This window comes from Trachurus trachurus (genome assembly GCF_905171665.1).
Source record: "Trachurus trachurus genome assembly, chromosome: 22".
NCBI classification, from domain to species: domain Eukaryota; kingdom Metazoa; phylum Chordata; class Actinopteri; order Carangiformes; family Carangidae; genus Trachurus; species Trachurus trachurus.
The window spans coordinates 27733143-27758105 of NC_139907.1; the positions used below are offsets into that span (position 1 = coordinate 27733143).

The 24963-nt window shown below is 42.5% G+C and overlaps 1 protein-coding gene across 1 annotated transcript; it reads right to left on the reverse strand.

Moving 5' to 3' along the window:
* Window positions 1-1251: 1251 nt before the first annotated feature.
* On the reverse strand, window positions 1252-20002 carry LOC311005691 (uncharacterized protein). Its single transcript, XM_083998214.1, has 5 exons — window positions 19397-20002; window positions 11345-11426; window positions 10674-11188; window positions 7049-7102; window positions 1252-2554 (listed from the first exon to the last, which is right to left on the reverse strand). Exons 1-5 carry the CDS (start codon window positions 19463-19465, stop codon window positions 2429-2431), a joined length of 846 nt encoding a protein of 281 aa, XP_083854340.1. The 5' UTR covers window positions 19466-20002; the 3' UTR covers window positions 1252-2428.
* Window positions 20003-24963: the final 4961 nt, after the last annotated feature.

Consider the following 24963-nt stretch of genomic DNA (forward strand, 5'->3'; position numbering starts at 1 on the left):
TCTTTTTCCTCTCTTTCAAGCTCCCTCTCACACACAGGATTTCTCAGGGTATGATCTGGCACAAAGAGGCTTGTGGTCTTGGCTCTAGATCTTTGCTGTGATGTTCTGTGCTGTGACCTACTAATCACAAATGGAAAACATGCTCCTCTCTGCCTCAAAGAGGAGTCCTCCTGTCTGCAACTGCAAACGTACTATCACAACATAAAGTTATTGTTTTCAACACATTAGCACATTAACAGTCATCCAACACAAAGGCATTCAATTAGAAGTCAGAGTGGTCAAAGGTAACACCTTAACTACACTGGGGGAAAAGAAGTATTTGATCCCCTGCCGATTTTGTTAGTTTGCTCCCCCACAAAGAAATGGATGGTCTGTAGTTTTTATGTTAAATTTATTTTAAAAGAAAGGCACAGAATATCAACAAAACATCCAGCAATAATACCACCTTTTAAAGGTTATGAATTAATTTATATTTGATCAAGTGAAATGAGCAGGGAATCAAATATTTATTTTCCCCAATGTATGTAATACATATTCTTTTTATTTTAAGGGCAATAATGGCTGTAATAAGAAAGTTATGTTGAGTTTATTTGGTCGATTAAAAAAACTTAATTTTTTTCTTAATTTCACCTTTTCTTTTTTCTTCACCCAATCACATCACTGAAATTTCTCCCATGTCTCTCTCACTCAAGTCACAGTGTCTGGCATCAATCGCTCTGTCCATAATGAATAATTCAAAATAACTGAACAGGTCATAACATCTGGGACCTGATAGGTCCGGATCCGAGACAGCAGCCTGTTAGTGACCTGTCCTTAGGAAGGATAAGAGTGAACCAAATTTGGACACCTGAAAAGCAAAACCCTTTTAAATTAAATGTTGTCAATTGCCACATGGTTAGTATGAAAAACATTGATTTAGTGAAGCTTTCAAGTTGGATAATTCATTCCCTGGTTCACTAATAAATTTAGTGGGAGCCTCCTTTGTCAAATTCAGGACCAGTAACTACTGAGTTTCAAGAAGAGGAAAACATTTAGTTAAGTATAATGTGACAAAGTGTGGCTGATTAATTAAAGGAGCCACGTTGTCTTAGTAAAGAGCAAAACAACGCTATTAAGGGCACTTGTTGCGCTGATTAATGTGTCAGTTGTTCACTCATCAATTCAGATTTTTCCTTTAGTTAGTGTTTTTTTTTTTACATCACAAGTCACATTACACATATTGACCCAAATAAAAAGATCACCACCTAAACAAGAGGCCACAGGGCATTTATTGAATAATTTTTGTGCAACAGTGGACGAAAACATGTCAGTGTTACATTCACTTCAGCAAAACTTTAGTTACAGTGGTGACGTGTTTAATCAATGGATCGGCTCCTTCGAGAGCTGCGAACTAACTCAAGCTTCATTCAATACAACAGGAATGTGATTTCAAGGCATTAAGAGATCTTTAGAAAACACTGGGGTGTCTTAGATACACCAGTGGTCCTCTTCTACCTAGAAAGTAATGAGGTAAAATATTGGAAAAAAAAAAATAATGGCACACTACAAGTAGGCTATGCATAACACAGCACCAGTTACACTTGCCAAAATGTGCAGCAAAACTATTCTCATACTTCCTTATGTCCATAGAGCGCTCTTTCTGCAAAACAGTGGAATTCATGCAAGGAAAGAGGAAACAAGTACTTAACTCTGACCTGGACTAAAAGTGACAAATTCATTAAGAAACGTACATCATCGAAGGTCTACTATTCAACTACATTCATACATGTTCTGTTATAGCTCGTTATGACCTGCATATTCAATAACACATCCAAAGAAGTAGTTTTTCAGACAGACAACTGTGACCACTGTCTATATTTATCGCAACAATAAGATATTGGATGACTCACCTCACCATGTTAAGTATATGAAGTTACCAAGAGCCTTACAAGATGTCCAGCAATCACATCAAAGGAGGAAACCTTGGAACCATTTGATTGTCTTACATGCTTTATTTCCAACCAGAACTAACGTCACGTGTCATCATGGTTGGCCTTGTCCCTTTGTGCCAACTCTGGTCCACAGTCCATGTTTCCATTCTTCATCGATCATTCATTGTTCCTCCAGTCACGGGATCTTTTCAGAAACAGCTATACGTTTGCGATACCTGAAGAATCCTTAGAGACGTTGTGTTTAGGCCACTTTTTTTTTTTTTCTCCAAATGTCCCTGCTGATTTCACACAACTGAACAATTCTCATAGTGACAGCGTTACAGGGTGGGATTACCTGAGTGTGCAAAAGAGTCCGCTCATCAAAAAAAATGTCTTTCTAGTGGTCAGTTTCACATCAGTCCTTCCTTGGTCTTGCTGCAGAAGCCACACAAAAGCAGCTGTCTGGGAATGAAGAGGGTGGGGGGTGGGGGATAATATCTGGCGATGGATGAATTTCCTTATGAGCAGGGAGGATCTTCACACGGGGTCAGGGGGCTGCAGGGGGGCACTGTGCTCAAGGAGCGAAAGGCGAAGATGGAGGGATCATAGGTGTACCTGGGCGGAGGACGAGTGCCTGTCAGGTTCTGAGGACACAGAAGGACAGAGACAGAGAGAGAGAGCAGTGGTCAGTGACATGTCAGAAGTAGGTGTTTGGGTTAATCCAGCTTTTGAGCTTTACTGGATGTGAAAGGTGAGGATTACCTGCTGTCCCTGAGTTATACTATTATTGCTCAGTTAGTATGCGTCACAGCAGCGGTGACACTGGGTGTGGCCGTGTCTGAAAACCACAGTGACGCTGGTGGGTGACCACACCTCATTACAACATTTTCACTAGGGATGGGAACGACACAGGATTTGGAAAATCGATTGTTGAGGCCCATGTGTCGACTTTTTGTCGAATTGTCGGCCCTTTTTTTTTAATTTTTTTTTTAACAGCAGCAGCAGATATGCGGGCGGGCGGGGCTACACGTGCTTTTGTTGTGGTTTATTAACGCTGCTGTCGGCAAGAGCGGACGAGGCAGCACGCATTCGGTTTCTTTCTTCTTTTTTTTTTCTTCCGTGCATGTCCGCGGTCCTCTACGAAGAATGCAACCATTGCATCCACCTGTTTTGCCGATGGTTTTGCCGGACTCGTCATCAACAGCACCATCACCTAGTCTGCAGGGAGCCCGGACAGCTGATCTCTTGACTCTGTCGCCTGTCAGCATGCGCACACGCTCCCGTCACATGTGAAGCAGAATGAGGGTCAAGTAGCTATCCCATTTAGAAAAAGTGGATTTGTTTTATTTAAAATATTTTATTTCATTAGGGGAAAAGTGGCACTTTCTGCTGTTTATTTGAATAGGAAATATTGAAAGACAAATGGCAATTTACACATGGAAATCCCACAAGCCCCGCCCCCTCGACATTTCGACACTCCATTTTTTTTGTCGAGGGGAGCATGTGTCGATTTTTTGTCGATTTGTCGACAAAAAGTCCCATCCCTAATTTTCACAATGACTTTTTCTCATTCACGCTGCAGGTTCAGAGACAGAAAAGGCTTTTCCACTCAGACACAACCCCCTCTGAGCAGAACCGTGCCTCTTGTAGCTCTACAAGCCCTCCGTCTAAAATTAGCCCTGGTCATTCTCCTCCCTACAGGAAACGGCAGGAAATGACTTTGTTGGATTTGGCAGTGAGGCAGCACTTTCTCCAGAGCCCGCTGAGAGGGAGTCAAGTTTGTGAGAAGGTGGACTAAGAAAGATTAGGAACTTGAGACGGGCTCGCTGTAATCAGGAGCTGATCACATTGAAAATGGGAGAGTGTGGATAAGGACAGTTTTATATCTGAGTGTCACCTGTGAGAAGAGAGGAGGAGCTGGTTCCATTCACATGCCCACTGCTGCTGGAAAAGTACCAAGTGACATCAGTGCATATGAAAGAAGCCCCATCAACAGTGTGTGTGGAGCTACAGGTGTTGCTATGACTTCAGTCAACATCTTCGGGGACTCGGCGCTGACAACTGAGCCGCAGTAACGCAGCAACAATTCCCAAAACCTCTTGGAGCTGTTTTATCAACCAATGTTGATATAAACAGCTAAAAAGTGAGACGTGGAAAAAAACAAATGGCAGCCGAAGAACGAGTTACAGTAAGGTTGATAAATGTCAGCTGTGTTCAGATGTTCTCCATATGGGAGATGGAGTCTGTGGGACTGCAGGGAAGAGTCAAACATCTGGATGGATACCTATCCATGTTAGCCGTCCCTGCAGAGTAGTTCTGTGGTCACATCTGCTGCATGATGGACAGTTAAGGCCTGAGGGGTCAGGAAGAGTACAAGTCCCAAAGTACAAGGCCCCAGTTTGAGCAGACATCTAAAGCAGAGGTTGGAACTCTGATTTAAGACACGGGGGCCAAAAAATGTTTGTCTCTGGAGATTGTATGTCATTTTAGGTTCATCCTGTTGAGAATGGACAGGTTTTTCTGATTGTTCCCTCCTTTAGCATTTCAGCAGTGGGGTTTGGTGTGTTTGTTATCGGGTTGTGTGGATGTTGTTGTACTAAAAAACTTTGGTGCAGCTTTTTTTTTTTTTTTTTTTACAATCTCCACTGTGAACAACATGTGTTTTGCAGGTAGGAGGAGGTGCACGTCGGTGGCGTCCTCTTGCAGAGCTAGATAAGATGATGGTTGTGCTCTTATATCAGTATATCAGTAAATATGAAGCTACAGCCAACAACCAATTAGCTTATCTTAGCATGAAGCCTGCACAGTAGTGGAAGCAGTTAACCTCTGTCAGGTTCAGTCCATTTTGTTTCATCTGTAGAGAAACTCAAGTCAAGGCTTCGTGCTAAACTAAGCTAACATGCTAATATGAGAATTTCCCAAACAGTCAAACCATCCCTGTAAGATCTCATTGTTCACCTACTAACAGCAAAACCTCCAAGCCGTGGAGTTTACTAACACTCCAAACTCAAAACTCACAGGGCTGTGCTGTGCGGCACATTTCTCACTTCCACTCTCCATATCTGCAGCGTTTCCCTCACCTCCATCAATCTTCACCCTGCTCTCCGCCCAGCCTTTAACAGTGGCTGAAACCAGACGCCATCACTCTTGCCTGCTGCAGCCTGGGAACCTCTCACCACTCTCCTATTCACCTCCAACCCCTGGAGGGGGAAGGCCTCAGCAGCAGCAGCAGCAGCAGCAGCTATGTTTCCCCCCCTCCGTAAAACACAAACATAACCACCATCATCAGCCTCCCAAACCTTCTTAACAACTCCCATGCTTGAATGCTTGAATCAAGTCTGGAAGCCGGGGCCCCATCCAGATCCAGTGTCTCATCTGGACACTGGCCAGGAAACTGGAGGCTGACAGATAAAAGGAGACGCGGGACAGAGGGAGAGAGGTAACAGCAGAGAGGGACGAGCTGCAGCGGTGAAAGAGAGATGGGTATGGAGTGGCACAAAAGGGTAGAAAGAGTCAACACAGGCCTCTAAATGGCTCATCAGGCTGCTGTGTATTTGCTTGAAGAAAAATCTGTGAAGTGGAATGTACCCGGTGTCCACAGACGTCAGCGACAGGGACAACAACACCACCGACTGCACCGGCAACAACCCAGGATAATGAGCCATATCTCTATGTATCAGTGGAGCTAAACAGATAGAAGCCGGCCAAGGCTATAAATGGAAAATGACTTCATCCCTGGAAACACTCCACCTCTTCTTCCTCCTCCTCCTCCTCCTCTTCCTCAGCTCCATCTCTCCTCTCCACTCACTCGTTCTTTATAAAAGACTCTCAAAGATGAGCCTGGGTTTGTTGCACATTTCCATGCATTACATGTTTGTACTGATCACACATACCTACGTGGAAGACTGGAGCAAACTGGGCGCTGCTACATCTGATGTCGGTGTATGTGTGTGTGTGTGTGTGTGTGTGTGCGACCGTAAACAAGTGTGTGATGAGCTTCCATTGACACAAGCCCACACAACGTGATAATAACGTCACTTTTCTCACCACACTGTGCATCCTTCTGGAGTACCCTGCTCCGTGCCAAGATGCCCGGGCTTGTTCCAATCCACTTTCCAGCCTGCTCTCCTTCCCCACTACAAACAAGATCAGCCCGTACACGGCTGCAGGGCTGAGCTGGTGGACGCTTCTTGGACAGAGTGACTGGGAAAACCGCTTGTACAGGAAGATCACAAGGACACAATCTTGGGGAAACACCTACCTAATGTTTACCAAGTTATTCATGCGAGTAAATGTGCACATCTAAGAGCACAGTGGAAAGCTGGGTTATTAAAGGTTGTTGAGTGAGATCAAGAGATCAAGAGCACATTTTTTTTCCTTGACTCGTTGTCTTCGGTATGAGTGCGGTGAGCTGGGTTTGCCGTGTGCAGGAGGAATCTCGCGGCGCTATCAGATTTTCAGACGTCTCGGGCTGGGCTCCGGGCTGGAGAACAAACGCCGTGGCCAGATGCTGTCCCAGTATGCACTTGGATGGACATCAAGGTGCTCGCGATGAGACGGGGCCAGGCCGTTCCGCAGGGGTCGAGCAACCGCGCAACCTTTACCGTTGCTGTTTACGGACACAACCTGATCTGGAACTGCCTAATATGAGCGTGCATAAAAGGAAGGGCCCAGTGTAGAACAGGAGTTAACTGGTACCAGACCTATCACAGTGTTTCCAATACACTGATTTATCCGAGGCAGGCTGCCATTAAAATGAACACTGACCACCACATGTTGATTTCATTACCATTTCTAATAAGTAAAATCTGATTTTCTTATTTCACTTTATGCACAGCAACTCTCTCTTTCTCTCTGTCACAGTCAGACTGACCATTGAGAAATCCTACTGCATCACAGGACTGTTTCTCTCTCGGTGCCTGTCAGAGAGCTGTACGTATTGTTCACTTATTTATTTGTCACAAAGTACAATGAAAATATTTGCAAAGAAAACACCTTAAATAAATATTATGTGGCAGCAGCTGCCGCCACAAATAGAATCCGATTCAATTGGAAACGCTGTACCATAAATTGTTTGGATTCATCATGACAGATTACTACAAAAGCTTTTGTTCATTGCTGTGGGAAAAGTGACTCACCCGAATCTTTATAGTCCGTGTTTTTCCTCCGCAGTTCTTTTTCAGCAGCATTTTCTGTGGAGAACAACAACACAGTTTCAATTTCTCTCTCTCTCTCTCTCAACATTAAAACCTGCAGAACATTTGCTTGAGTAAACATTAAATTGAGCATTTAAGTAAATTCAACCATTGTTATTTGAAGGTTAACTTTACATTAAAACGGCCACATACTGTGTGATGTGAGCACCGACAGTCAATAAACAGTGAAGCAGGATGATTAAGAAAGTGAGGAAAATCCAGCTGTCTCACTAAACTAAACACTCGGTCAATGAAGCTTATGCAATATCCTGTCTCCCACTCCCCTCCATGTCCACGCAGCTCCACTATTCTCAAAAACACAGTGGGGGTGGCGGGACCACACAATCATGGAATTGTCTGGTGTTGGGGAGGTAGCTTCTAAGGGGGAAGGGAGCTTAGGGAAGAATGGAAACACAAGACTCCTGCTGTTGTGATGTGGGAGAGAGCTGGTGTGCACTTGCCCTCATGCTCACCTCCTGCCAGCTCTTATCTTTTTTTCATCCAGGGGACTACAGTCAGATTGGGTGCAAGCTGCTCCAACAATTCTTTCCACTTTGTATTGAATTCAGCATAAAAAAAGCTGACAGATACATTTTCAATACGACATGTGATGACTGACTCAGCTTTCAATCATCAAACATGTGATTCCTATTAAAAAAAAACAAACAGCACCATCAACCTTTTATCCAGTTGACTCCAAACCTTCCATCAGCCTGATAGAAACATTAGATTTTCTCTCACATACAGCACCGGCTGCAGCAGAATCACTCTGTTATTCACCAGCAGCCCACACCACAGCCCCTTTAAACTACACACACACACACGCATGTCCAACAGGTCATGACTTGCCAACTAGGAATCTGTTGTGGCTGCCAGTTGGAGTGTTGTGTTTATTCATGAAGAACACAAAGAGTAAAATCCAATCTTGAAGAGGAGGATTCTATTATAGTTGGACGTGTGTTATTTATTCTGTTGTTGATTCAGTGACTTATATAAAGATATTCAGGCCCCTTGAGTTCCCTCTCTCTGAATCCTGCTATCCAAAACAAGCAGCTCTGCTTTTCTTTACACAAACACAAAATACCACCATGTTTCTATATAAGAGAACAGTCATTACAACTGCGTATTATGTTTGATATTGATATACGTAAGTATAAGGTAGCAAAAAGAAATTATACTTAGAAACATTAAAAATACAATATTATATGTGATGCTTAGTAAATTGATACAATATGTATCCAATACACTGTTATTTGAGTTGAGAGACAATATTTATTCTATTTTATAGAGTTGCATTGCTGGCATGTAAAGGTCCAGTCAGCATCTTCCACATAAACACTTGTTCTCTCCTCATAACCAGGCTGACCAACAGTGGCTGTGTCACATCTGAGCAATTGGTCATGGATTAGCATGCATGAGGGATTATGAGAGACGGCCTGCTGACCCTGTCACCCTGCCTTTAATAAAATTAGGAGATAAATAAACGCATGGCTCAGGCGGCGGCGTACGGTCACACTGGGGCAGCCTCGCAAACTTCAAATCAATAACATCAGCTCAGAGTTTGGGGGATTACAACTGGACTCATTCATTAATAGTTTCATAGGGACTTCCAGTGGGGGACAATTAAAATACTGTCAGTATCTGGTCCAAAATGAGCCATCTTCGCCCTTATATGAGACAGAAAGCTCCTGATCCTCAACACCTTTTTGCTTTTTCTAAAAATAAAAATATTTTAAAAAGCCATATAGTCAACTCTCTTTCTCCAGCAGTGGATGTGTTAAGGAGGTGACATGGTGTGTAAGCTGTGTTGAAAGAAGTTGTCCAGCTAAAGGGTTAATGGGAGACTGGAGCTGAGTCTGCTAGCTACCTCTGTAGGCCCCCTATTGTATTCTCTGCAGCACCTCCCATTCCACTTGACCGAGTGTGCACACACTCTCACACACACTACACACACTGGGGCAAGATGTACACAGACGCACACACACACACACATGCACGCAGACACAGCAACAACCTCACAGACAGGAGGATGTACACATGCAGACACAAAAAGACAGGCAGGATGACAGACGCGTACCCCCCCATACACACACACACACACACACACTCTTTCTCTCCTCCTCTTTCTTCTCTTCACCCTTCTCATCGCTGCCCGCTGTCTCTCATCATCTGTTCTTTCCCTCTAAAAACCCCATGGACATATGGACCCCTGAAACCTGCAGTTTCTCTCTCTGCAAACACACACACGCACACAAACTCACTGACACACAAACACACACACACATTTCCATCCATGGTGTGGGCCAACAAGTCTATTGGATTTTAATGATTAGTGGACCAGCTTCTCCATGACTCATTAGTGGCTGTCGTTTTTCTGTTGTTTGTTTAATCCTCTCCTTCTGCCTCCACCCCTCCGTCGTTTCCCCTCGCTCGCCAGCCTTTGTGAGAAACGAGGGCGGACATCTGCCGTCCGTGCCTCCCTCTCCTTCATCCCTCTCCAGCCAGACCACCGTGGTGGCAAGCGTCCGGCCATGGAAAGTGAACACTTTGTTTGCTTGTGCGAGCGTGCTCATTTGCGTGGCCGTGTGTGTGTGTGTGTGTGTGTGGAGGGTAGTGGGGTAGACTGCAGGGACATCATTGTATTTTTGGACTGAATCCTGACGTTACAGTTTGAGCTGTTCAGGGGGAAGTGCTCCACTCATCTGCTGTTTGTGCTGAGAACATTTTTAGTGGACTGTACAGTACGCGCTGCTACAGAGGAACATTTTATTGCTATTGCTAAGAAATTCACTTCAACTACTGGCCAAGTGGGTTTTAGACATGAAAGGGAATCTGATTTGGCTGCAGAAAACGAATATTGCTACACAGAAGACCTCAGCTTACCAACTACAGTATGTAGGAATAAAAAAGAGAGAAAATACAGAATATATAATCAATTCTCAACTAAATACTGTAAGTGAGGTTTTGCAAAGTGCACAGTCTGGGTTGATTTTGGACTGTGGTAATTAAGAGGCCTCCAAGCTTAATAGCTGAATTGAAAGTTGATCTGGGCAGTCCTCACATTAAAAATCCTAGTGTAACAGATAATTCATCTGGGAGACAAACAGTGTAATAAATAAGATGATAATTCACCATTAAGTGCTCTGAGAACAGTGAGTTACACTGTGCAGTGATGGAAGCCCACTGAGACAACAACTATACTTCAAGTTTGAGAACATTTCTCCTTCATGAGTTCATACTTGAACTTGACTACAGCTGGAGTGAAAAATGTTTCTTCTTAATTCACTTTATTTATTTGACTGCTATTGTCACATTCAAATTAGGTACAATAAATCTGAGGGGATATAATTTAGTCTTGTTTTAAATTTTTGCAGTATTACATTATTGTTTTTACAAACATCTGAGTTATTCCTCTGAAATTGTCATGCTGTAAAGTTAATAATGTCAACAAAGACATGTAATATGTCAATGATTAAAATTCTAGACTAAATTCTAAAATGTTTCTGCAGAGGCTGGTGCTGGTAAAAAGTCAGACATACTGTATGTATCCACAGCTTAGACAACTAACCTGTTGCATTTTCTCCAGGTCCAGACTGGGCCTCCCCGGCTCCCCGCCGTAGCTGTGTCGATACTTTCGATAAGGTGCTGCCTGCTCAAAGTGGGTCAGAATAATGGGCCGTGCCACCGGCTGCACCACCTGCAGCTGAAAGCGCATGGGCGGCGGCTTGAGACTGCGCGGCGGACTGGAGCTGAAGAGCACGGGGCTGGGGGAGGCGGCCAGGCAAGCGCCCGGCTCGACCAGCGGCCTGGCGGAGGCGGCCGGCGACCTGCAGCCACAGAGGTCCCGTACCTCCTCGTCGCTGGAGGCGCTGCTGTGGTGGTCGCCGTGGCGCTGCGGGAGCGCAGACACCCACTTCCTGGTGTCGCCGCGGCTGATTCGCTCCAGTTCTTCCTCTGAAGAGTGGCGATCCAGGTTGGCATCTAGTAGTAGGCGCAGGCGCCGTAACCGGGCCGGAGAGAGGGGGCCCTGGTTGTGCTGCTGGCTGGTGGCCAATGGGGTGAGGGCGCAGTTTCTCCGTCTCTCTGGAGGAGTTGATAAACAGGAAATGTCAGAGGAAAGCTGAAGACATGCTTGCAAAAGAGTTTTCTTATCAAGTAGCACATTATGTGTTGATCTGAAACATTTCATTATAACGTGTGTAAATAAATGAATGACGGGGGAGGCAAGCGGCCACATACCTCTGTCAATCTGTGCAAGTTCCTGGTTCTCTCCCTCCGAGTCATCACTCTCCCCTCCCTCTCCACTGCCATGGTACGAAATCTGGAAAAAGGATTCAGTTTGAGTTTGGACTGTAGGTCAAACACACTCATTAACCTCTTCCATCTTATAAATAAAATGCTACTCCTTCATTTGGCCTCAGATCAATCAGATTGTGAAAGCTGATTTTAATTCCATTTAATCCTCAGAAGATCAGAGTAACTCAATCAAAATAAAAAGTTGCAATTGGAGCTGCAATAATTAATCGATTAATCGAACAATAATCGATTATTAAATTATTCGTCAACTATTTTGATAATAGAATAATCAGTTTGAGTAGAGAAGAAAGAAAGTCCAAAATCTCTGATTTCAGCTTCTTAAATGTGAATATTTCTGGTTTCTTTCTTCCTTCATGACAATACTGTAAACTCAGTCTCTTTGGTTTGTGGACAAAACAAGACAATTGAGGATGTCACTTTGTGGTTTGAGAAACACTGATTGACATTTTTCAGCATTTTTTAACATTGACTAACAACAACTAATCAACTGATTAATCTGTAATGAAAATAACTATTAGTTGCAGCTCTAGTTTGTTTTTTAAAGTTTGCCACAAAATCCAACTCTAATCTGAAACAAATACAAATCTATGAGCTTCCAACAGTAACAAAAACATTCATTTCAATGTAAATGCAGCATGGTCATTTGTAAATCTGTAGTGCTGTCTAGTGCAGACTATTTTTCTCTCACAAGCTGAAGCAGCCAGTCTCTTTAAAATGAATTCCTTGTCTACAGCAGTAGCAACAATACAGATACCCTGCAGACTGCGACGCTAAGAGTTAAGTAATGCGCCGCACACTCAGTAATTACCACTCCAAGGCCTCGCTGAGCAGCTGCCATCTGTGCCTCTGTGTGTGTGTGTGTGTGTGTGTGTGTACTACACACATACATTCACACAAACATACAGTGTCCTCCCTTCTACTCACTAAATACACACGCACACGCACACACACACTCTTCCTTTTCTGAAGCTCTCTAAAAACAGAGAGAGAGGAGCCAGGGCCTCAAAGCCAAATAAGGGCAGACAGTATTCAATTCATGTCAAGTGTAAATTCCAATGTACAGTTTCTCAGGCTCATCAATTATATATTATTTTGGTGAAATTAACATTCAAGGGTTACATCCCATCATGTACTGTAGCCGTATTCCCCCTTTTCACCTGTTACTCTCACACTGCTGAGCTAAAATGTGTCCTATCATTAACAACTATTACAATATCACCAACCTAAAATGCATAATGTCAAAGCAAATCTACAATTTACATTTTAAGTTATTTATTTTCAGTGAGTTAAAAATAATGTAGCAGTAGCACTTTTTTTTTTTTTTTTTTACATAGTGGTAAAACAATTTCTCATTTACTATATAAACACATTTGAAGGTATTGGATATCACTGTAAAGGACGGAGCCCAATATTTCAGGGTAAACTCACTACTGTTGACACTGTTGAAGTTATTTGGATGAGGCCTGAGTGTAGATTGCTCTTCAGTGGTACACAAGTTATGGGACAGATTCTCAATGAACAGGCCCAGAGCCAGTGGACAAGACAAAAAACCTTGGCTCTCGCAAATAGAACTGGATCACTTCATGAACTCCATAGGAAAAATTACACTGAGGAATAGCTGTGGGAAGGAAATGTATTTTGGCAAGTGGCTGACTCAGGGCTTTGGCTACACTGTACACTCCAGTGAATTATTGTTGGACAGCATCCATGAAACAGCTGAAATCCTATTAAAAGTTACTGCTGCAGGACACTAAGGATAAAGTGACGCCGGTGGTTCATAAACTACATGTCTTAATTGCGCTCTGCAGAGACGGGAGTCCAGTCCGAGACGCGCTCGATGGAATCAACAGGATGAAGAAGTCACAGCAGCTTACATTTCGGTGCTTCTGCTGGCCTGGAAGTCTGATGTTCCTCCACAGAGCAATCATTGTCTGTGCAACAGGAGGCAAATATAAGCTGACAGTAACGATGTGGCCTTTCCTTCCCCTCGGGGAAACGCCTCGGAGGTTGTTGCCGATGGAACACAACAACAGAAATGCATTGTATCACATGTGCAACTCACTTGTTGGACACGGGTTGGAGTCTATCACTGTAAACTACAACAATTACGTCTGTCACAATATACTGTCTGTGATAATTACATGTGTCAGATGATCACACTGACACTCGCATTAAATGTGTTACTTTGAACCACAACAGACAACTGCAGTTACAGCTTTCTGCTTTCAGTGACTTCCTCATTTCACCTAGCACACATGTGCACTATCATCAGTAAAATAACCACTCCATCTGAGAAAGTCCTATTTATGCAAAGCAGGCCTCTGTCAACAGACCATCATAAAATCCGAGCATGCAAATGACATCTGGGAGTGTTACATATGTATGTGCAAGTATTTGAATAGGTTCTGCTCCCAACGCTGTTTAAGGCACTCAGTCATGCAGTGCAAATTTGATGATTGTCAAATATTTGTTTTCTCACATTATCCAGTATCAGGATGTAAGAAATGATTGTAAGGAGAGGATGAAGCACAGTGCTTAGTGCGTTGGTACACAGTTAACAGCAAACACTGTAGTTTACAGGGACACAGGATGGCAGGGCTTTCCTAACAGGAGGTAAATGACAGTTTCACCATCATACAGAACTTCACTGTGGTATCATCATTCCAGCTCCAATATGATGTGACATTAAATGGATGCTTTATATCATTTTTCTTACTTCTGTAAATTTAGATTTGACAGATTCAATGTATGTATTTATTTATTTCTGGGCCCTTTCAGTTCATTCTTTTTTCAGCTCTTGTGTAATGCTGTAGTTAAGCCTGGATTGCACTACTCCAACCTGGACAGGTCAGTCAGCTCATACTATAATCCTTGCAAGTAAGCATCAACACAGTCTTTCCTGAAGTGTCAGTTTTGGATAAAGAGCAGTAGGCTACTACTGCAGCACTGCCCCTTTAACAAGTGCAAAGGTTAGAAAATAACACAGCTGTGGCTCGTTAGGACAAAATTTCAGTTTTCTACAAAGTTTCATCATTTCAGTACAGGTGAATTAAAATGTACTGTGGATTTGTCAGGATGGTTGAATACATGAACAATTCACAGTTGTATGCTGGTGTACAGTATATGTACTCTGAGCAGACAACTGATATGGTTGTGGTTTACAGAGAAGGTACAACATGTGCAAGAAGCACAGAAACCCAATCAGATGTTCAATCAGGACCACCCACAGTCACACCCTTTCCCACATGCTTATTAGTCATTAGCGTTGCATTCACAGTGAAAACAAACTGCAGTGAAGGAGATGTGTTAAGATGAGAACAAGTGTGAAGATGACATTTAAAAGCTAAATGACCTTCTGCTGCTGCTCCCAGACTCCTGCAATTACAACATTCAAATCTTATCTTCAAGTGAATCTCTGACGGTGGTTTTCATCAACTACTAAATTTGGCTCCACCACTACTTTGCATGACAAATATTCAAATTATGTTTGAAGTAAGGATCTGCTCTGCTAGCAGCCATGACAGTAGCATTGTCCTGCAGAGCAGCACACAACCATGGAGGCTATTCTGTCCACACTCTTCAGTTGTCAACACGTTTTGCAGTGTGTTTGAACAGCAAAAAGTATGATAAAGTTTTCTAAATGTAGATGCTTAAATGCATAAAGATGCATTAGAGAATATACAGTAAACTAAAGTGTCAGGGAGAACAATGACAAGTCAACAATAATTTGGAAGGTTTACCACAGCCTCGTGATTTATAGATAGCAAGTTAAACTTTATTACTCACACTGCCTGTGTGTTTATGGGCAAGTAGTTGCAGACTGCATGATATTATTCAGACAGCTGAAGCACATAAGCAAAGAGAAAGTAAGACTCTATGAAACTTTAAAGCATACAAACTGCTTTTGTGCATGCATGCAGATCCAGACAAAGAGTTGTGTGTTTGTGTGTCAAGAACAGTTGAATGAAATCCTTGTCAGTCCCTTGCAACACTGAGCAGCTTGCTAAGCTGGATCAATGGCAATGTCACAGCGTACGCACACCACCCAGTTCACACACATATCAGCTTTGCTTTGTCCTTCCACACAGACATGGACACTGTCCCTCTCAGTCCCCCTCTCTCCTGAAAACACACCACACAGGGTCAGAGATGGCCAATCCACTTTCCCTCGTACTCCAGTGGATCTTCCCCCATAGCGCAGCAGAGTAGTCATGATTAGTGTAAACTGGGATGTGTACTGTAACACTGCCTGAGAGACCTTTAGTCCCTCGTCAATTACCCTGTAATGGTCACTCAGCCCCCGGTCAGCCAGCAACCACTGCTGCAAACCTCTAACTCAAATATGATCTGATTTACTAATGAAAACTGGATCGTGTCCACAGCAAGCCCCAAACTAAATCAGACAAGAGATAACAATAATTCATCTTTAATCAAAACGCTGGATGTAAATATTCCGCTGTAATGGATTCACAGCAGACTGCTGACTGAGGAGTGCTGCCACAGCCAACCTTGGTTAGTAAGATGTTGACATTTGTAATGGAGGGAGGGTCTACAATTCTACACTGTAAAGTGACCCACTAAGTGTCTTTGTCACAATTACATAACACAAAATCCTAAGAATCCGTATGAAGATCATTTTGCATGTGGAACAGACTGGTTTATGACACTTTCCATTATCAGTATAAGCCTCAAACCTCAGGCGATAAAGTGGACTACTAAGTCACTGCAGTGGCCCTTTAAAGGTTACTTTCAGTTTACCGCAACTTGTTTTGTCTACTTTAAGCCTTATCATTTCTATGAGTAATCATTGCCTTGTACACACAAGAGTCATGGAAGAGATCTGGGAGACTTGGAACACTGATAAGTCAGATAATCAGACGTGTTTTTAGCAAACCCGCAGATGACACAACTTATTTGGAAGAAGAAACAAAGGCCCAGTCATGGCCGTTTACAGACTTCCTGAGTGTTTGTTTAGTGATGTTATCATGTTCATAACAGTAAAAAGGTAATCTGGCAAGTACAATGCTAACGTGACTGACATGCTGATACCAAAACTGTTAGAGTTTCTGTTTCCATCATGGAAAAGTCACAACACTGGTTGGTGCTAGCTGATGCTTTTCAGACCAATGCAGTATCCCAAACCAGGTTTCCCATCTGCTTTAAAGGGATAGTTCATCATTTTGGCAAAATGGCCCATTGCCATAATCCCTATAGTCATAGTAGTATGTTAATTACCTTTATTTGTCGGTGCATGTTGTTTTGAGAGAGAGACGCAGAGACATGGCACACAGAACTTTCGGTTTTCCCTAAATACACAATCCAACAACTCCAAAACACTCTGGTGGACAAGTTGTGACCTGCACATTGGCCAATCGCCACGCTATGAAATAATATTGGAATATTACGAAACAAAGTTGTTTTCAATGTAAATGCGTAGCCGGAACTACACTCATGTACATGGCTGCTGGGCGGAGTGATTTCAATAGTTCAGAGTATTTGCTTCATGTGTAATAATGTTACAAAATTATACGTTATGATTTCATAGTGTGGCGAATGTGCAGGTCACAACTTCTCAACGAGAGTGTTTTGGAGTTGTTGGATTGTGTAGGGAAAACCGTAAGTTCTGTGTGCGCCTCTCTCTCAAAACAGAATGCACCGACAAGTAGCCTAATTAACGTCCTCCGATGACTATCAAGGCTCCAGAATAACATTTTTTACTAGTAGCAAAGTGGCCCCCTAACTTAAAATTTTAGGAGCGCAAGCAGAATATTTAGAGGCATAAATCGACTTGCAGAGCAAATATTCACATTCCCTTTTCATTCATGATCTTCACACATTGGTCCGCCACCTGTGCCAGATTCCTTGATTCACCACTTCCACATTTCACTTGTGTTAAAAAAAACAAACAGAAAAATTTACTTGCACTTGCATTGCAAATGCCCCCATTTAGGAGCAGTCTGGAGCCCTTTATGGCAATGGGCCAATTTGCCAAAATGATTAACTATCCCTTTAACACTACAACAGTTCAAATCTGCTTCAACTGATAACATCAATGTAAAGGTTGCACATCAGTCCACTTTTTGTAAACTTTAAAGTGATCATTCATGTGCATAAACTTCGTTTTTTTCTGATTTAACAGTTGCGATCGTTTCCTATGGTAACTCCTTTGAATAAACCCGGTGTATCAGTTCCAAAAGGGATGAGGTGCAGCCTGAAGAGTTCTGGTGCCAGCGGTAGGATATAGGCAGCAGTCCTACTGTTCACTTTTCCCCATCACACTAACCACTTTCAGCAGAAGGAATCCTCCAACTGAGCAGAGCAACAAACACAAACAAAAGCAGACAATGGGGATGGCACACTTTCCTCTGTATCCGTGGCCAGGCCTTTGAACAGGAGCGCTTTGGCACAAAATGGCTGCCATGCGACTATACAGTCGGTTGACGCACAATAGTGTTGTGGATGGAGCAAGTTAGTGACCCATGCAGGATACAATTCACCCTCCTACTCACCAAAAAGAGGCATTATGCAAACTGAGCAGGCAGCAACAATTGAGCAGCACTTCAACAGAACTGTGTTGCGGAAAATTGGGGGTTACAGACGTAGATGCTGACACCGAGGTTTTCACTGAAATGTTCTTTTTTTTATTACACTTTTATATGTCAAAGTGATGTCCCAACACACCAGTCTTCCCCTCTGTGTGTGTGGAACCTGGACTCTTCTTCCTCTGCACGCGAGACAACTCTGGACAGAGTGTCAAACAACAGATTCTGAGTCAGTGAGTGTCCGTACGAGGGTGGAAGAGTTTGTTGACATGCCACATGTTTGCTGACGTGTTTGTGTAGCGATGTGGATCTCCAGTTCCTTCTTGTAAACATCTGGCTGGGCCCTGTGAGCTACAGAGGGTGCATTCCTTCGTACGTAGTAATGAATGGACCGAGGTGCTCGGGAGCAGATAGAAGAGCAAAACAGCACACGCTTGGATATCAAAACACACAGGCTGACAAAGTCTGCGTACGGTGTGATATCTGACTCAGGGCTCAGTGCTGGTTCCGGTTCCAGAACCCAATTTTGAACCGGCCAGCATGTTCAGACCAAAAAAATAACAGGTTCGGGACCTGAAAAGTCGGTTCTTCTCGGTAACCAAAAAATAGTTGGTTCTTCCCTGCGAACCGTGACATCATCAGTGGGCATGTCGTATTATAGGCTATAAAGACAAGCAGGAAAGAGAAGGAGAGGACAGTGATTGATAACCTGAAGAAAAATAATTGTCGTGGTCTGCTGAAGACATGAAATGTTTGGTGGAGATGTGGGAAAATACTGAATTTCAAGGAAAGCTAGAGAGCTGTACAAGAAAGAACAAGTTGTAGGCCTATGGATGGATTTCCCTTTGGGGCTTAATAAAGTAAAGCAGTTCTTATCTTTGAACTTGGGGTAGAGGGCCAAGGCTGGGTTCACTCCAACGACCAAATAACTACACTTAAAAAACTGAAGGACTACTGAGACAGCAAAAGAAATAATTTGCCACTGTTGTGTTTACTTCTGCCTGAGCAATGCACAGTACTCCCACTTTGGTTCCACTTAAACTGGTGTGAACACTGCTGGTTCACCAGAAAGCACCAAGGTTTTGGGACTCCAGACCAGAACCAGAACCAGAACCGTGTCTGCCTGAAAGCACCCTCTGTGTCACTCTATCAGTGTGTGTGTGAAAGAGAAAGAGAAAGGAGTGTTAATGAACTCAGTGTAACCCTGGTGTAACCCTGCTCAAGCAAGGTTACAAGCTCAGTGTTGGAGCTGCGCAGTCAACTGGCCTACAAATGAACAAGTCACAAGACAAAAGTAAAGCACAATGAAGCTAGTTTCTGTCAGCTGTGCAGCACTGTGTCGAGCTCAGCACAAGAGTGCATGCAACTACAAACTGCGCCTTTAAATAATGTTGTGTTGCTGTTAAAAGTGCAGTTTAATAGTCAAACTTACCTTCAGTTGGAAAGGATGAATCTCATTGAGTGAATGTCTTCTTAGTTTCTTCGTCAACGTCTTTAGCATGTTTTTTTTCCTTTCTTTTCTTTTCTTTCTTCGTTTCTGACTTGTTTATGGCTTGTCCCCTACAATTACTACGGTTTCTTCTGTGACGGTTACAACTTCATTAGCTAACATGAGCGGCTTTTCCACATTTAAAACAAGGCACACGGGATTATCACTTGACTTCAAACTGTCGAGCTCGAGAGAAAAAAACAAGTCCAACAGCACGGAGAGCAGCTGCACAGCCTCGGCTCCGGGTTAGCTAGTGTCAAAAAACATGATAGACCCAAATTGGTTAAACTGCGTAGATGTGGCTTCTCCTCATCGACTGTGCGTAGAGAAAAACTTGTTATTATCGAGTTCATTAGTCTTAACGCTGTTAGTGTTGACGGGGGTTGTTTTTCTCTTCGCCTTCACTCACCGCTGCCTCGGCTCACTCCCACAGTTAATTTCAAAGAGGTTGGCGAAATTAAAAGATAATATCAACTTGCTCGCATTCAGACACTCACACATACACGCACACTCACCCACACATACACACAACCAACTGCACGCCAGCTACGCTGAACACACACACGGTACTCCTCCAGCCTGAGCGTACCGCACTCTGATTGGCTGCACCTCTAACTGATGTCATATTCTTTCTCTGGAGGAGGAGGAGGAGGAGGGCTGAGAGTTAAAGCCACATTATCTTGTCTGTTTACTTCCTCTTATACTAGCAGGACCATCATTTACATTCACTTACACACAAACACACAGGCAGCCTGTTGTAGGCTATAGCCTGTCTGTCCTCTGCAGAAAACTGTCTGCTTATCAACTGACAAACCAAACCTGCAGCCATCATTTCCTTGACATGTTCTGTTTAGTAAAAGTTAAAAGTGTAAGATCAGTAGGCTACATTGTGTTTCTGTTTAATAGCTTTCCTTTCATCTAATCCATCTATTTCAGTGGTTCTCAACTGGTGGGTCAGGACCCAAAAGTGGGTCGCGGACCCGTTCTGGATGGGTCGCGGACAGCTGGTCAAAAAAGTAGGCTAAATAATATTTAATGCACATCTGATGTTGGACATGTCTTTTATTTTGAAAAATAACTTATATTGAAAGGCACTGGTCCTCCTCAGTTTCTTATTATTTGCTCTGAATGCAAAGATATCAGTTTCTTATTAATGTGGCCTGAATGCAGTGAAAATACCTTGTTTTGTGGGTCTTTATTTTGTGCAATTTGATATTTATTCACTTTTGTGAATATTCTCTGAATGCAGAGATGCATTAGAAGTCAAATATATCGTTTTGTTGGTCTCCATTTTGTGCAGTTTGATATTTTTTTATTCACTTCCGTACATGCAGTTGTCATGGTCATTCATGTGCTCTGAAATGCACTTTGCTCAATAAAGAGCAAAATGAGTTTTTAAAGGCTTTTTAAAAAAAAAATCTTGGTTTGAATTCTATAAAGTGGGTCGCGACTTAATGACCATGGGAAAATGTGGGTCCCAGACTGAGACTAGGTGAGAACCCCTGATCTATTTCATACAGTAGGATAAAAAAAAACCTGTGGAATAACAGCTGTGTTTCATTTAGCTGCTGGCTGACTAATTAGTTAATTAGTAACACCTGTGCATCTCCTGCTTTGACTATAGAGGCACTTAACCTACATCCGTCCATATCTCCAACACACTGACTAACTGACACCAAGGCCATGTTGTTCAGTCTGTGTAGCCTACTTCCCCTCTGCCAGCCCATAAACACCATATAAATATCTAATAAATGGTTGTGTTGTTATACACAGGACACAGTGTGTATTTGGCACTATTATCTGTGTATTCACCAGCAGCCTCCACCGATGGACACCTCACAGGAGAAGGAAGTTATAATGTCACATATATTCATCAACATGTAGCCTATCTGGTTCCAACTACGTAACAGTGTTTTTACAGACTATTTGAATGAATATTTCTAGGCCTATAGTGTAAAACTACACAGAACTACCGCAGTTCTTGCAATGACAATCTAAAAGTGTGCATGTCTTAAAAATTGACTTTCAGTAGCAAACTTATAGTAGCCTTTCAAAAGTAAAAGCACACAACACAGGAAAATGTCTCATACACAGGGTGATGTTATATTGATTATTGATGATGCCACTGATTCATTGTTGTGTAAGTAGCACATGACTGTTAAAGCAGGTCAGACATTTGTCATTAAAAAACAAATGTGTCAAATTAATTTAGAAAATTATTTAGGAAATCTTGCCGTCCTGCCACACTGGTTAAACACCTGCAGTTCCTCCATACAAGACTTGGTTTGGACATTGGTCATCACTGTAAAACCATAGGCAGAAGTCTTTGAATTGCAAGGTCACCATAATTTGTTTAATTGAACTATTACAGATGAGTGTTTTCCAATGTGAACAGCTGCATGGACCATACGCTGAGGAGTGTCAACACTATAAGGCCCAGTGAAGGTCCATTTTGACATATGAAAAAAAGAAAAAAGAAAAGAAATATGTGTAGCCTACTGAAGTAGGTAAACACTGGCTTGTGTTTCAAGGGAGGAAAATCTTCTCAAATCTGAATAAATGCCAACACTCCCATTTATTAGGGCTTTCCACCTGTCATCTTTTTACAGCTGTTATTTCTTTCGGTATACCAGCTTCCAACAACAACCACACCTATTTAAAGAGAGGCAGAGAGAGAGTGTGTGTGTGGGAGGGAGGGAGGGAGGGAGAGGGAGGACAAGTCAGGTGTAATTGGTGTAAGTGGAGCATCCAGTTTCAGTGATGTCATTCTTAGCAACCTCTGTCTTCACCAAGACGTCAATGCATGTGCCTATACATGTCATGCAGCAGCAGCATTTGTTTTTAATCAGTTTTCAAGAAATGAATGTATACACCAGGTGAAACTTAAAACTCATAAACACAGAAGAGTCAAATCTTAAAGGGATAGTTCAACATTTTGGCCCATTGCCATAATTCCTATAGTCATAGTAGTAGGTTTGTTACCTTTAATGTCAGTGCAAGCTATTTTTAGAACGGCGGAGTGTAAGGCGGAGAACGCTACGGAGGCTAATGGGATTTCTTGTTTTCCCTCATCAAACTCATCAAATACACAATCCAACAACTCCAAAATGCTCTCTTGGACAAGTTGTGACCTGCACATTCACCACGCTATGAGATAATAACGGAACGATACGAGTTGTTTTTTTTTATCTCATAGCGTGGTGAATGTGCAGGTCACAACTTGTCCACCAGAGCATTTTGGAGTTGTGGGATTGTGGATGTGATGAGTTTGATGAAGGAAACCAAGGAATCCCATTAGCCCCCATAGCGTAGCTCTCAGCAGCTCACGACTCTGCTCCGCCGTTCTAAAAACATCTTGCACCGACAAATAAATGTAACGAACCTACTGCTATGTCTATAGGGATTATGACAATGGGTCAATTTGCCAAAATGTTTAACTATCCCTTTAAGTAAAACCATTGTAATCCTCCGGACATAACTCATTTGCATACCGTAACACCTTGGTGTACTGTTAAAGGCCTGTGGTTGAGTGCGAGAGGTTTTCGCTCTCACCACCTGCGGTCAATGACCTGGTAAACTTTCCAGGAACCTGTGACTTGGCTCCGAGTCAAGCTCAATGCAAATCCAATTTACCACTGAATATAGCCAAAGAGTCACTCAAGACCTGTGTAACCTCCGAGAGAGGTTGATTGACTAATGAATATAAACAGCCCAGAAATAATGAGAGGAGAAACGTTTCCTTGTGATTATGGTCACACTGAACCCCATCCAGAGTCATGGGTTCATTATTTTTGACTTGACACGTTTGGCCACATGAGGGCAGCATTTGTATTCTTTTAGAGGAAAGGAATAAATGGATTACGTCAAAGACAGGATCCTAGATTGTGAGGATGATCACACAAATCCTTTGAACAGCAGTGTGAGGCTGTGGTGGAGGTGGGGGTTGTAGGTCAGAGTTACAGTTACAAACATGACCACTGTCCTTTGAATGAGGTTTAAAATAATCCATTCTATGAAGTATGCCAGTTCTATAATATATATCTTATATGTATATATTAGGAATGGGGATAAAATGTCCTTTTGTGAAAGTTTTTCTTCAGTTTTTTTTTTTCATGTTCACAATATGATTTTTCCAAAGTACATACAATACAGAATAAAAGCCTGCCTGAAGCATGGATACTGTACATTTCAACTATTTTCAGAAATGCTCAATTAGCCTAATATCAAAGTAAAAATTAAACGACTTAAACTACTGAGTCCAAGGACAAATGGGTAACACTTTAGGGTCCCTTAATTAACGTTATTTAGTACATTATTAAGCATTAATTAACAATCATTATTCTGTATTACTTAGGATTAGTAAACACATTAATTAATGTAGCCTAATGTTTACTACTCAAAGTTAGTTAATAAATTATTAAGTAATAATAAAAGTTGAACAATCATTATGTATGCATTACTCAGCATTAATTAACACATTACTTTATATATTAATGCTTAATAATGTACTAACTAACGTTAATTAAGGGACCCTTATTGTAAAGTGTTACCGACAAATGCAGTTTTCTTTTTCTCTGTGTTGGTAATCCAACCATATGATGATTCACAGTTTGTTCACCTACAGTATGCCTGACTTCCATGTGAGGCAGGCTGACAACAGCAAACTCACTTCTAGTAAGTCGCAGCAAAATGCGATGGTGTGTTTGGGTGAAGGCTACTGGACTTTGTTTAATGACTGGCCGACTTACTGAAAGTGTAACCAGCTCAATTCCAGTCAGTCAGACATCATGTTTGCAGAGTTTGCCACAGCAAACACAGTTCCAAGGCGAGCAGCAGCAGTCTTGTTTGCTCTCTGCTGGCAGCTCAGTGATACTGCACCGGTCATGTGAGTGAGTGTGGGCTGAAAATGTTTCCTCTTGTTACAGTAAGAGGTGTTTGTAGAGTGCAGGGGTGTGAAAGGTGTTGGCTCATTCTTCTGTGATGCCGAGAGCCACATGCACATAATTAATTTATCCTAGCATCATATCATGGCGTTGTTCAATCATTTCCTGTTAAAGGGTAAAAGTCATGTAGGCTATGTTTTCTTGTTCCTCATTCGAAGTTTAGTCATTTACCACACAGCTGTGTCTAAGTAATTCCACTGAAAGGGATGTTGGTGTAACAGTTCAGGGTAAAGTTCAGCAATGGAGGAGAGAAGAGAAGAGGAGAGAAGAGAAGAGAAGAGAAGAGAAGAGAAGAGAAGAGAAGAGAAGAGAAGAGAAGCAGGACCAGACACCACCTTAAGGTGATGCTGTGACACCACTTTGCCCTTGGTGTGGTCCTGATTACCAAATATGGCATAATCACATACCGAGGAAACAGTGTTTGATTCCTCTGCCTCGGCGATTGCACAATTGGAAGAATGTGGGGGCAAGAAATGATGTGAGCATGCACTGATGATGTCAACAGTTTTCCTTCTCCCTCATCACTTGTTCAACAATCGCTGAAATAGCTGATGACAAATCAGCCGG

Coding starts and splice junctions, on each gene's coding strand:
- LOC311005691 (XM_083998214.1), bottom strand. CDS start 19,465: ATGCTAAAGACGTTGACGAAGAAACTAAGAAGACATTCACTCAATGAG. Junction 11,427..19,396: donor TTCATCCTTTCCAACTGAAG/GTAAGTTTGACT, acceptor TCCTTTTTCCAG/ATTTCGTACCATGGCAGTGG. Junction 2,555..7,048: donor CACGGACTATAAAGATTCGG/GTGAGTCACTTT, acceptor CTGTGTCCTCAG/AACCTGACAGGCACTCGTCC.